This window comes from Culex pipiens, chromosome 3, assembly GCF_016801865.2.
Source record: "Culex pipiens pallens isolate TS chromosome 3, TS_CPP_V2, whole genome shotgun sequence".
In the NCBI taxonomy this organism is placed as follows: Eukaryota; Metazoa; Arthropoda; class Insecta; order Diptera; family Culicidae; genus Culex; species Culex pipiens.
In genome coordinates, this window is record NC_068939.1 from 23788928 (window position 1) to 23803226 (window position 14299).

The 14299-nt window shown below is 31.9% G+C and overlaps 2 protein-coding genes across 4 annotated transcripts in view; one reads left to right on the plus strand and one right to left on the minus strand.

Annotated features, from left to right (window-relative positions):
- The window catches only part of LOC120420647 (uncharacterized), a 31705-nt gene extending 28464 nt beyond the window's left edge, over positions 1-3241 (minus strand). For all 3 annotated transcript variants that reach the window (XM_052711192.1, XM_039583726.2, XM_039583729.2), the window contains exon 1: positions 2936-3241. The gene's annotated coding sequence lies outside the window, so the exon portion shown is untranslated. The remainder of the gene's footprint in view (positions 1-2935) is intronic.
- Positions 3242-3367: 126 nt separating this feature from the next.
- Positions 3368-10548, plus strand: LOC120420648 (multifunctional methyltransferase subunit TRM112-like protein). Its single transcript, XM_039583730.2, has 3 exons — positions 3368-3546; positions 3608-3709; positions 6943-10548. The coding sequence occupies exons 1-3, from the start codon at positions 3469-3471 to the stop codon at positions 7129-7131; spliced, it is 369 nt and encodes a 122-aa protein (XP_039439664.1). The 5' UTR covers positions 3368-3468; the 3' UTR covers positions 7132-10548.
- Positions 10549-14299: the final 3751 nt, after the last annotated feature.

Sequence of the window (14299 nt, forward strand, 5' to 3'; positions counted from 1 at the left end):
CTGAGATATCGACGTTGGAAAACGGTGGGTTGTTTGAGTGAGACTTAGAAAACATCAATTTTGCTGTTTTTTAACACTTGCATGGCAATATCTCAGCAACTAAGGGTCGTATCAACAAAGTTCAAAAAAGCAAAATATAGAGAATTTTCTCAGCTATTCAAAAAAAAAATTTTCAAGAGTGGCCAAACATTTCACTTATTTAAAAAAAATGAAAAACTGCGACTATTTTCACAAAAGTTACCTAAAAATTGCCTTAACTTGAAAACGATGAACTTTATCAAAATTTCACTAAAGTACTTTTTGATTGCAAATTTGATTTTCGCAATTCGCAATTCGCAATTTTCAGTGTAAGAACGGGCCTTGACCGATCTTATGCACTAGGTTCCCGACGAACACGCACTGCCCTTACACCTACATCTCACCCTTGCTCTGAGTCAGTACGAGCAGCACGCTAGAACACGCTTTGAGTGTTCGTGCCAGGCATGCACACCTTCTTTTCCGGTTACGCATTTTAACTCGGCCGGGGGTGGTACATTAAGTAGGGTTTGATGTAAGTATAAGCGCCTAACCATTTATAGTGTGCCTATCAACTTTCATTAAAGCAAAAACTGTTTTATTTTTAGTTTGAATTCAAAAACTTATTGTAATTTACTGTGTATTGTTTTCTCCTGAAATCTTCCCTATTGTTGAGTCGTGTTTATCTGTTGCTATTTCTTCTGTCGCGGTGTTTTGTTACAATCTTTTGGTCCTAAGCATTTTATAAAAGTTTTTCAAAAGTACAATAGTAATATTTGTGTTTATTCTTTGATCATTCCAAAAATTGAGTAAGGGCTCGAACCTCATTTGTTTGAAGAAAAGGGTGAAGATTGAAACCAATGGACCGTGAAAGAAATAAACTATTTGAAGAATCAATAGTAAATGAAAGATAGTAATTGATGAAGTAGATAAAGAAATTAACAACAAAATAAATCGCTGCCAAATTAAGGGAAAACAGACAGTTTGTTACAGCAGCATCAATAAGTAAATAGAGTGGAAAAACGTTGAGAAATAAGAGAATCAAGAAAATAACAGAATATAGATGGTAGATAGAGAGGCTGGATCCTATTAGAGAACGGACATCCCAAACCAAAAGCACCAATCGAAGCACGAGAACTGTCAAACGGAGGTACCAATCGAGCAAAAGACAAAGGATTTTGCTCGATAGGCACCTCCGTCTGACAGCCCTCGTGCCTCGATCGGCACTTCAGGCTTGAGATGTCCGTTCTCCAATAAGCTCCAGGCTCTCTAATGGTAGATAAAAACGGAAAGAAGAGAAACCCCGTTGTGCGATGTTTCAGGTACATCCACAGCAGTTGACTCAACATACTGCGAATCAAAACAATACCGTCTACAATCACAAATTACTTCCCTTTTCCACATTGTTGCGCCCCTTTCTTTTAGCCGTCTCGACTCTGACCCGCGGTGGTCAAAGGTTTACGATCCGTTTCCACAGGCCACCAGCTAGGTCATCATGAAAACCAAGCCAACGTGGAGGTAAGAAAATAGGACACTCGCAAGGAACCAGAGCTATACTGTTCTGATCAAGATAATTCGGATGATCTAACAGAACTACGGATGTAGTTAGTTACGCTCCTTCCAGGATGTTCCTTACGTGGACGTCAACCGAAGAGCACGCAACAAGGTCAGTGCCATTGCATGCTCTTAGGTATCAATCCTTGGCCTGCGATTGCAAATTTGATTTTACATCAAAAAATGAAGTTGAAAAATTTTTGCGACCAATATTTTGATTTAAAAAAAAATCAGTATCAATTCAAAAATTCATAACTCGGTCGAAGATTTTTTGCACAACCTGGAAATATCTTTTCATACATCATTTTTGTATGGAAAGCTGCCAAATTTGCATGGAAAATTATATGGACAAACTAATGAAGCAAAATGGCTTCTTTGGGCATACCGAATGCACCAAAAAAGTTTCAGTCGGATTAAAAAGTACAAAAAAAAAATCGACCGAAATCTGAGAGAACTGCTTATGTGCTACTTGATCTGCCCCAGCCGCGTTGTGGGTTCTAGTTCAGTGTTTTTCGTCGTATCTGTTCGTAGCGTGTGGCCGATCTCCACTTGCACTCCCGGATTACGATGAGTATGGGCCTCTGCTGACACCAGCGATTCAACTTCGCATTCGAAACTCAGCTGTCGAGGCACCAGGCACGAATGACGTTGCCTAGGCCTGCACATTTGTCTTGCTTTTTTGGGTACCAAGGTACTTTTTTCTGTTTGAGTATTAAGCCACTTAATCCTGATTACGAGAACTATTGTAGCGTGTTACCCATTTTTACTGTTATTAAGCATTTCCAGAACTATAAAACAGTCCCTATTGAGAGGGATAGTGAGTGCTGTCGCGGCCTTTTGTTTATATAAGACCCCAAGGCGGATACAATTAGACCTCTAGACTACGTTGAGGTGGGTCTACGAGGCTTAATCCTAAGTGCCTGTGCCTGTCCTAGGTGAGAAAAGTATCCTCAGCCAAGATTCCGTTGTGATGATTCTTTTCCTTTCAAATTATGGACCAGACTAATCACTGAACGTTACGAATCCCACACACACAACACTCACACCAGTACAACTGGGGCGCCATTCTCATATTAGTGTGTGTGTGTGTGTCCTACACCTTACGCAAATCGATTGATAATTCCATCCCTGTCTCTCGCAACGGAATCGTTTTTCCTGCTGTCTCTCTCCGTCCTCTATCGCTTCTCGAAGAAGATTCGATTTTACTCTTCCTCCAGGAACCTTTCTAGCTCTCCCCCCTCGGAGACTAGCCACAAACGGATAACCAGATTCTGGATTATTCCAGGAATGACCCCAGAAATATTCAACAACCGAAAAAAAAACTTCCAACCCAGCAACATCGGCGGCCATTCAGTGGCAGACTTACTTGGGTCGATTCGTCGTCGTCGTCGCCCTCTTCGTCTCTCCGTTTTGAAGAGACTTCCAACACCAAAAACGCAAGATGGACTCGTTTTTTCCTGACTCCACGGGACGGCAGAAAAAACGCTTTTTCCCCTGCAAATACACGCCGACGGAACCGAAAAATACCGGAAATCCGCTGGCCAACAGCGCGCCCGTCCGCGGACACTAGTTTCGATCGATTTAAAGCGATTTTTCACGACGAAATTCGCTGCTACATTTCCGAACCTGAATATCTGCTGTGGGTTTGCGAGATTTTTCAATTTTATGTTGGGCACAGCAAAAAATAACGAACCATCGAGAGGTGAAAATCGCCAGCTGTCAAACTTCTTGCGCCCTGCGGGAAAGAAAACATCGCCGTCTGTCAAATTTTGTGCTCGCGCGTGAGTTTGTTTACCTCGCTCGCGGCGCGGAGCAAAACATGCGGTTGTCAAACCAAAATCAATAAACTTCACGACTTCACGTTGTTTTTCGGAAAATTTCCAGCAAAAAATACGCAAAATGAAGATTCTAACGTACAATTTTCTCACGTCCAAGTGCATTCGCGGCGTAAAGGTTGGCTATCCGCTGAAATTGAATGTAAGTTTTGCTTGTATTCTTAAAGGAATGAATTTAAACATCTTTGTCATTTTTTGGATAGATTGTGGAGAAAAAGGTAGTTTCATCGGATTTCAACTCGGAATTCATCACCCGGATGATCCCCCGATTGGACTGGGGCGCAATCAAGCAGGCGGCCAACAATGTGAGTATTTTTTAACTTTTTTGTGAGAAATTTGGAACGTGAATTTCAAGGTTGTTTACGTTTGACCATTGCTAGGATAGGGTGACCAAAATGTTTCTTTAGAAATCTTGAGTAAATTTTCAAAACAACCTATGGGTCATGGGTTTTCTATGCAGATAGGACCTTCTGATAATTTAATCTAGAAATATTTAACACAGCTTTCTAGTAATGTTTTAAATAGTAATACATAAACAGAAAAGACATACATTTGGAAAAACAAAGAAATATTTTTAAGAATTTTGAGATTTTTTTTTCGGGTTTGAGAATTTTGCTACTACTACTTCTTAAATTTTGCGAATTTTACGAATTTTACAAATTTTACAAAATTATCAAATTGAACGATTTTGTTTTTATCGACTTTTACAAGTTTATTGAATTTTAGAATTTAACAAATCTTACAAATTTAACGGATTCTAAGATTTTTTTTCGAAATTTACGAGTTTAGCTTATTTAACGATTTTTTTTTGAAATTTAACGAATTTGACAAATTTTACGAATTTAACAAATTAAACAAATTTATCAAATTTCACGAATTCAGGAAAGATTTTGCTTATTTTACGAATTATACAAATTTTAAGGTATTTTTTTTTAATTTTGAGGATGTTTCGCATTTTATGGAATTTTGGCAAATTTGAGGAATTCAATAAATTTAACGAAATTTATGAATTTGACCAATTTTACGAATTCAACGATTTTTTTTATTTCACAAATTTAACAATTTTAACGAATTTTAATTGTTTAGAACTTTAAAAATTTAACGATTTTTTTGAATTTAATGTATCTTACTAATTTAAGGCATTTACAAATTGTACAAATTTTACAAACTATACAAATTTGACAAATTTAACCAATTTAACAAATTTAACAAATTTAACAAATTTAACAAATTTAACAAATTTAACAAATTTAACAAATTTTACTTATTCAACAAATTTAACAAATTTTACTTATTCAACAAATTTAACAAATTTTACAAATTTCACAAATAAAACATTTTTAACAAATTTAACGAATTTAACAAATTTAACATTTTTAACAAATTTAACGAATTTAACAAATTTAACAAATTTAACAAATTTAACAAACTTAACAAATTTATCAAATTTAACAATTTTTACAAATTTAACAAATTTTAACAAATTTAACAAATTTAACAAATTTAACAAATTTAACAAATTTAACAAATTTAACAAATTTAACAAATTTAACAAATTTTACAAATTTTACAAATTTTACAAATTTTACAAATTTTACAAATTTAACAAATTTAACAAATTTAACAAATTTAACAAATTTAACAAATTTAACAAATTTAACAAATTTAACAAATTTAACAAATTTAACAAATTTAACAAATTTAACAAATTTAACAAATTTAACAAATTTAACAAATTTAACAAATTTAACAAATTTAACAAATTTAACAAATTTAACAAATTCAACAAATTTAACAAATTTAACAAATTTAACAAATTTAACAAATTTTACAAATTTTACAAATATTACAAATTTTACAAATTTTACAAATTTTACAAATTTTACAAATTTTACAAATCTTACAAATTTAACAAATTTAACAAATTTAACAAATTTAACAAATTTAACAAATTTAACAAATTTAACAAATTTAACAAATTTAACAAATTTAACAAATTTAACAAATTTAACAAATTTAACAAATTTAACAAATTTAACAAATTTAACAAATTTAACAAATTTAACAAATTTAACAAATTTAACAAATTTAACAAATTTAACAAATTTAACAAATTTAACAAATTTAACAAATTTAACAAATTTAACAAATTTAACAAATTTAACAAATTTAACAAATTTAACAAATTTAACAAATTTAACAAATTTAAAAAATTTAAAAAATTTAACAAATTTAACAAATTTAACAAATTTAACAAATTTAACATATTTAACAAATTTAACAAATTTAACAAATTTAACAAATTTAACAAATTTAACAAATTTAACAAATTTAACAAATTTAAAAAATTTAAAAAATTTAACAAATTTAACAAATTTAACAAATTTAACAAATTTAACAAATTTAACAAATTTAACAAATTTAACAAATTTAACAAATTTAACAAATTTAACAAATTTAACAAATTTAACAAATTCAACAAATTTAACAAATTTAACAAATTTAACAAATTTAACAAATTTAACAAATTTAAAAAATTTAAAAAATTTAACAAATTTAACAAATTTAACAAATTTAACAAATTTAACAAATTTAACAAATTTAACAAATTTAACAAATTTAACAAATTTAACAAATTTAACAAATTTAACAAATTTAACAAATTTAACAAATTTAACAAATTTAACAAATTTAACAAATTTAACAAATTTAACAAATTTAACAAATTTAACAAATTTAACAAATTTAACAAATTTAACAAATTTAACAAATCTAACAAATTTAACAAATTTAACAAATTTAACAAATTTAACAAATTTAACAAATTTAACAAATTTAACAAATTTAACAAATTTAACAAATTTAACAAATTTAACAAATTTAACAAATTTAACAAATTTAACAAATTTAAAAAATTTAAAAAATTTAACAAATTTAACAAATTTAACAAATTTAACAAATTTAACATATTTAACAAATTTAACAAATTTAACAAATTTAACAAATTTAACAAATTTAACAAATTTAACAAATTTAAAAAATTTAAAAAATTTAACAAATTTAACAAATTTAACAAATTTAACAAATTTAACAAATTTAACAAATTTAACAAATTTAACAAATTTAACAAATTTAACAAATTTAACAAATTTAACAAATTTAACAAATTTAACAAATTTAACAAATTTAACAAATTTAACAAATTTAACAAATTTAACAAATTTAACAAATTTAACAAATTTAACAAATTTAACAAATTTAACAAATTTAACAAATTTAACAAATTTAACAAATTTAACAAATTTAACAAATTTAACAAATTTAACAAATTTAACAAATTTAACAAATTCAACAAAAGTAACAATTTTAACAATTTAAACAAATTTAACAAATTTCACAAATTTAAGAAAATTAGCAAATTTAAGAAAATTAGCAAATTTAAGAAAATTAGCAAATTTAAGAAAATTAGCAAATTTAACATATCCAACTGTTACTAAGTTATTCACTGAGCTTGAAAAAATCTCTTATTTTGTTGCAGATCGGTGCCGACCTGCCGGCTACCATGCCCGACGACATTGGCGCCGACTCGGAGACGCTCCAGAAGCTGCACCACATCCTGATGGAGGTGGACGTGGTCGAGGGTACGCTCGAGTGTCCGGAAACGGGCCGGGTGTTCCCGATCCAGGACGGCATCCCGAACATGCTGCTGAACGAGGACGAAGTTTGAGGGAGATTTCGGCACGGAATTAAGGTAAGGGGCATTGATGATGTGGTCACTTCTTTGGCGAACGTGGGATATATATATATATTTGTTTGCTCAACTTACATTGATGGTTGCGTATATAATCTTCTTTGTTTTTTTTTGTGTTTTCGTGGAATACAGTTATATAAGTTTGAAGATGGAATGGCTTTTCGCAAATTTGACTAATGTGACAATGTTTGGTTGTTCTTTTGAGATGGACGCAATTTTTTTGTTTCTTGTGGAATGCACTCCGAAAAAGGTTTTCGTAATCTAGAATTAAGTGTGTGTGTGTTTTTTGTTGTTGTGGGACGAATTAGGTACATTTTTTTCACTAATATTTGTGTAACACGCTAGTAATGCTGAAGGTTCAGTATTTCATACTCGATTGGTTTGCGCTGTAACTTGGGGTGAGCTTACATGCAGTTTTATTAGGCGAGCGTTCTTCTTTGTTTTTTCGATTATTTGTTGTCCATTATCACATACACAATACCATTATATTTATCATTTGTTGAAGAAGATTGTTACGAGACATTCGCTAGAGAGATTCAAACACTAGAAATTTGTTGAAAAACTTGTCACGTTTTTTTGTTTGTTTGCTTAAGCTTTATTTTGCTGTGTTTAACTGTGGTGGCGAAGGCATTGGTTATCAGTTTTGCAGACTACTCGGTGAGAGCGCGTGTGCTTTTTGCTCTAGTTTGTTGCGATCTCTATTGATTCTGTCGATTATGTTTTCGCTTTTGGAATGCTTAACCTTCGATATTCGTTTCACTGATCGAAAATTTGTGTTTTTCTTTCCAGACAAATTTATGAAAGAAAAAGTGAACACTTTATTTTGCATTTTGTGAAATTACGGGACAGTTACTGATCTAATATTTGTTGTAAGTTACATAAGGGTCATTCCATCTCAACTGTGCACGAAAAAGTGCAAATTTGAAAATTACCCTCTCCGATCCTGCTCAAATTTGGCAGAGCGGTTGATACTATCAAAACATGCAAGAATCCCGAATTTCATCCAAATCGGACCACCCCCTCCATTTTTGTACCTCCCCAAAAAATCGACTTTTTGGTGATTTTTGACCAAACCTCCTAGTTTCAAACGACGATAACTCAGGAACCACAAATCTTAGAGGGTCGGCCTTAGACTCAATTTTGAAGGAAATTGGACGTAGAGTCCATTTCCGTGATCAAAATGTTGATTAATTTATGTTTTCTACCTGTATTGCGCAATTGAAAACTTTAAACGGCCGTATCTCAAAACACCCCAACTTATTTTTTTTATTTGACCTCACCATCGTGTTCCCCGGCCAATTTTACATAAGAATCACTTATCGACAGAAATGAATATGTTTCGTTCCAGAGATATCGAATTTTAAAGTTTTGTGTTTTCGAGATTACCTACATCAGCTTCATTCGCCGCATCTGCTAGAAGCACACAGGTGGGCTGATCAATAAATGCTACCTGGTCATTTATTGAAATAATATTTCATCATAAATAATCTTTATCATATTGGGCAAAAATTAACTTTATAACATTGTAGGAAACTGGAATTAATCGCGAATGTTTATTTGCTCAAAAAATGAATTAAGTGAATTTCTGTGCTAACCCACAGGACAGAGCAATAACGACAAACAGTAAAGGGCAGAATTGGATTCCGACGGAGCGAGCAGGAAAATGCAATTAATCTTGTTAGTAACACTGAACATTACTGAGTAAATATTATGAATTAAAATGAATAAAAATTGTTGAAACGTTGTACTCTAGTGAAGGACGATCACAAGGAGTAGGAAAAGGATTTCTAGAAAGTATAAAACTGAAAAATGTAAGAAAATCACAAAGTTTGATCTGCTGCAAAACAGCTAATTCCCCAAATTTAGTTGCGATGATTTCGACACCGTCCGAACAACAGTTTTTTTTCTTCTATCATTCTTGGATTCTTGGAACACAATACGGCTGCTGTCCTCACGTATTAGGATTTTTTTAAATTAAATGTACCTTGACCAAAACCATCTTTTAATCAAATGGAGCTGGCTCATAATATAAAAATTGATTTAATATGATCAATCTTTTAATCCATAAATCAGATTTGCCAAATCATGGTAAAGTGTCAATAATAAACTATAATAATAATAATAAAGCAGGTTTTGGGGTTTTTGCAGAATGGCACTATTTTGCTACCGCCCATGATAAAGGCCCTAGGCATGGCCTCGGAGGTACTCTAAAACGGTTAGCAACATGTAAAAAACGGTGCATTCAAAATAACCCAATAAATATTCCTTTCACAAAAATAGATTGATCAAGGTAGGGGAACAGCATCTAATTCCAGCGTTCCTCTAATGTTGCCATATCAGCGCTTTGGCATTCAATTACAGCTGATTAAAAGCGTTTTCAACTGAAATCGAGTGATAAATAGCTCAATAAGAAGTGAACAAGCAAGTTTCTATCAAAAGTTCTGCGAAATTTGTTGTTTAAATAGTGAAAATGAGCAAATTGGACGAAACTAGGAGCGAGGACTTAACCTGCCAAACATACGAGAATTTCTCCTATTAGCCATTCGAATAAATATTTGCATAAAATTATAAAAATATAAATTAAATTAATCATCTCCCAGAACACCAGGTAGCAGTTATTGATCACCCGCCTGTGTGCTTCTAGCAGATGCGGCGAATGAAGCTGATGTAGGTAATCTCGAAAACACAAAACTTTAAAATTCGATATCTCTGGAACGAAACATATTCATTTCTGTCGATAAGTGATTCTTATGTAAAATTGGCCGGGGAACACGATGGTGAGGTCAAATAAAAAAAATAAGTTGGGGTGTTTTGAGATACGGCTGTTTAAAGTTTTCAATTGCGCAATACAGGTAGAAAAAATAAATTAATCAACATTTTGAACACGGAAATGGACTCTACGTCCAATTTCCTTCAAAATTGAGTCTAAGACCGACCCTCTAAGATTTGTGGTTCCTGAGTTATCGCCGTTTGAAGATAGGGGTTTTGCTCAAAAATCGCCAAAAAGTCGATTTTTTGGGGAGGTACAAAAATGGAGGGGGTGGTCCGATTTGGATGAAATTCGGGATTCTTGCATGTTTTGATAGTATCAACCGCTCTGCCAAATTTGAGCAGGATCGGAGAGGGTAATTTTCAAGTGCTGTTCCGCTTCAGATGGAATGACCCATAAGTCATTAAATATAACAAAAATCAGCTGAAAAAAAAGCTTTTTTACTGATTGATGACAGTCCATTAAATTTGAATCAGTGAAACGAACAGAACGTCTCTAGTAGTGCTGGCTATGTATCTGTTTATATTTATATGCAATATATTCGTTTCCGAAAGAGATTCTTTTTTGTCTTTCTCTAAAACACTACGAACTTCTTTGGTTTTTTGTTTTGTAAAAAATATAAACTTTGTTTCAAAAAGATCAAACGCATATAAGTTTTGTTCCCCTCTTTTTGGCTACGTGGGCAAACAAACAACACACTACAATGTTAAACGTGGCTTAGAATAGTTTTCGTAATAGGAGTACTGGCTTTGTAGAGCGTTCGATTCAGTTATTGCACTGTTGGGTTGATTTTTTGCTTGTTTTTTTTTTCTTTCAAAATGGAGTATCATTCAAAAAGTTCAAATAACTTAGATGAAATCAATTTTCGCTCTTTGAATTTTTTCCTGCAATTTGAAAAATTAAAGATGATTCCTGAATTCCATTTGTGACCGCCATATTGGCCGCCATCTTGGATGCCAATTCCCTATATCACTTTATAGCATTTTTGCAGCCATATTTGAAATCAACGTCAAAATGAGCGGTATGTCCACGTATCCTTCCTCCCCTGTCGATTCTGTGAAATGCTATTCGTTCTCCGAATCCTCACTGCGGCAAACACAACGCAGTAGGGCTGGCCACATTCACTTTTGTTAAAAATGTCGGGTGTTCTCGGATGTACTGCAATTATTAATATTGACAAGAAAAGGAACCCCTGGAATAGTCGTGACAGCTGTCATAGTTCCCTTTTTTTTAGAGGTTAAGTTTGGTGATATTCTCCTTTATAGAGGATAAGGTTGTTAATCGATAAAATTATCGTCTGAAAGGTCATCGTTATTTCGATAATTCTATCGCCGACAATGGACGATAACTCATTTTTAAAATCTTTCTAAAATCGATTAATTCAACCACATCATGTTAAATTTTCAATTTTTTCACTAAGAAAAACTTTTTGAAAATCTAGTAAGTTTCAAAGTATAAATAGGTACTACAAATTGTTAACAAAATACTGTTTTTTCGAAAATACTCAAATTTTCATAATTTGTAATATGGGTATCAAACGAAGCGAAATTTTGTAAGTTAATTTCACTTTATTAAATTATTTTTGTAAAAAACAAAAACTTTCACTTTTTTGGTATCAAACGAAGCGAAATTATGTATGCTTTTTTCAAATTATTCGAGTTTTTTTTTAAATACTAAAATTATCACAAATTATCATATTTTTTCAAAAATGCAAAAAATTTATAAATTTGCAATGTGGGCATCTAACGATTTTTTTTTTGAAAATGCTTAAATTTTCACAAATTACCGTATTTTTTCGAAAATACTCAAATTGTCAGAATATGCATTATGGGTATCAAACGAAGCAAAATTTTATATGCCTTTTCATTTTATTAGAGTTTTTTTCTGGAAAATAATAAAATCTTCACAAAATACCATATTCACAAAAAAAAAATACTAAAAAATACTAACATTTTCAAAATTTGCATTATGGGCATTTGACGAATTGAAATATCATATCTGGAGTTTTTTTTTTTGGAAAAGGTCCAATAAACCAAATTTCCAGTTTTTGCTTTTTGGGTGTTTTTCAATACCCCTGACTCAAGGCGGTTTCAAAAACACCCAAAAAGCAATAACTGGAAATTTGGTTTATTGGACCATTTAAAAAAAAAAACTCCAGATATGCCTTTTTTATTTTATTACGTATTTTTTGGAAAATACTAAAATTTTCACAAATTACTGTATTTTTCGAAAATACTCAATTTGCCAAAATTTGCATTATGGGCATTTAACGAATTGAAAATATCATATGCCTTTATATTTTATATAGTTTTTTTTTCTGGAAAAAACTAAAATTTTCACAAATTTCCGTATTTTTCGAAAATACTCAAATTGTCAAAATATGCAATATTGTTTTTCAAATGAATTGAAATTTTGTATGCTTTTTTCAAATATTAGAGTGTTTTGCATGTTTAAAAAATGGGGTATTTTCGAAATAATACGGCATTTTGTATTTTTTTTTTGTATTTTAGGCCATTGCAAATATTTTTCAAAGTTTATAGCGCCCCCCCCCCCTCTTCCCTTCAAAATTGGTCTGAAAAATCATGGGGCAAATTTTTTTTTCCAAAAAACTTAATAATTTCCATGAACAAAGTAGTCAACTGAAAACAATCCAAAATGCATTTTTCTGCATTGAGAATCATATTTAGCATGTTTAAGCTTGTTTAAAAATGTTTTGAATTTTTATGAAATCCCAATGCGCAGCACCGCAAAATATTTATTTTTCGAAAAAAAAAATTTTCGTCAATACTTAGATATTTTGGAAATTAATGATGGCAAAACGACTGGACAGGTGCATTTTACACCACTTTTTTCATTAAAATGTTGAAACCATGGCTCGTAATTCAAATTTTTATACTTTTTTATTTACCAACCTTGATAAAGGAGCAAGCCAACTCGCAAAAATTTGAGACTAGAAATTTTGACAGGCATGGTGTTTCTGCGATCTTCGCCTCCTTTTCTTTCACACAGAAAAAGTGGTCGTGACAGCTGTCAAACTGTTAGAGCCACGCAAAAAATAAACATTGAGTGCGTTGAGCATACTCCCTACTTAAGGAATGATCTAAATCCAATGAAAGTTCATTTTGTGAGTGACTTTTGCGTTGGTTTGACAGCTCGAAATTTGCAAAGTAAGACGCTTCCCACCGAGGCCTTCCGATAATCGAGTCGGAACTGTAAGTCTAGAGTAAATTTTCAAAACAATTTAGAATTGATAATTTAATATTATTTTGAATTTAAAATTACTTTCTAGGGGAAATATGCCCATTTTAATCACTCTAAGCCGTTCGACCAATTGTCATCACTTTTGCCGTTTTCCGCTATTAAATCAACATTTTCAGATGAATCAACAATGGAGAGTTGCTTGCTCACTTTTATTTGAGCTATTTATTACTTTGGAACCGTCAAAAACACTTTATGAAAGCTGTAATTCGTGATCAAAGTGCTGATAGGCCGATAATAGAAATAGGCTGAAAAAGGGTATAGTTCCCCTATTTGCAATGGTATCAAGCTTAAGAGATTCACACTGGAAATCTCAGATCTTTTCCTTTTTGACAGTTCCTTTTATTGAAGGTGAGAGAGAAATTTTGACTCTTGGGCGAAATATCAGTAAAATGAGCGCTCAATGGAGCACCCGCAGTCGAGCAGTTTTGACAGTTCGCTCCATAAGAAATACATTGTAGAAAAAAGCAAAAAACTGCTCGAATGGAAGTGCTCCATCAGGGATGCCACTTGTTTTTAAAAAATGTCTGTAAAAAAGTCTGTGTATGTCTGTGCATTTGTCTAAAATTCAAATATATCAATTCACAGTCATTGAAATCCATCAGAAATTGCGTTTTTAAGCATTTGAAGACTAACGAAATAAGTTTCGACAAAAAAGATTACAAAATAATAATTTAATGAAGTTTTTTAAAAGTCTGTGCACCTCAAAAAATGTCTGACACAAGCTCAAAAGTCTGTGAAACACACACAAATCTGTGTATCTGGCAAATGGTGGCAAACAATCCCAGTCATGACGTTCTAACAGAAATTTAACAGAGCTGTGTATTCTTGCAGAATTCTTGTACAAATGTTCCACCGTTCTAGCAGGATTCTGACAGAGCTGGAGCGCTGGTAGAATATTTCGTGTCAATTTTTATGAACAACGGTAAAAAACACGATCAAAAACCATTTCTGATCACTTCTTTTTGCTTGATTTTTTTGCAAACAAGAAAACCTTTTTTCGATGGATCAACTATGGTCCCCTTGGAACGAGCTGTCAAGAAGGAACTTTTCTGTCAAGGAGGACCGCGAGGTTAATTTTTCAAAATTGATTTAAAATTCCATTTTAAACTCTTT

What these genes read in the sequence shown, in the direction of transcription:
- LOC120420648 (XM_039583730.2), top strand. Translation starts at nt 3,469, where the DNA reads ATGAAGATTCTAACGTACAATTTTCTCACGTCCAAGTGCATTCGCGGC. An exon ending in GCTATCCGCTGAAATTGAAT is followed by an intron (nt 3,547 to 3,607) that starts GTAAGTTTTGCT and finishes TTTTTTGGATAG; the next exon opens with ATTGTGGAGAAAAAGGTAGT. An exon ending in TCAAGCAGGCGGCCAACAAT is followed by an intron (nt 3,710 to 6,942) that starts GTGAGTATTTTT and finishes ATTTTGTTGCAG; the next exon opens with ATCGGTGCCGACCTGCCGGC.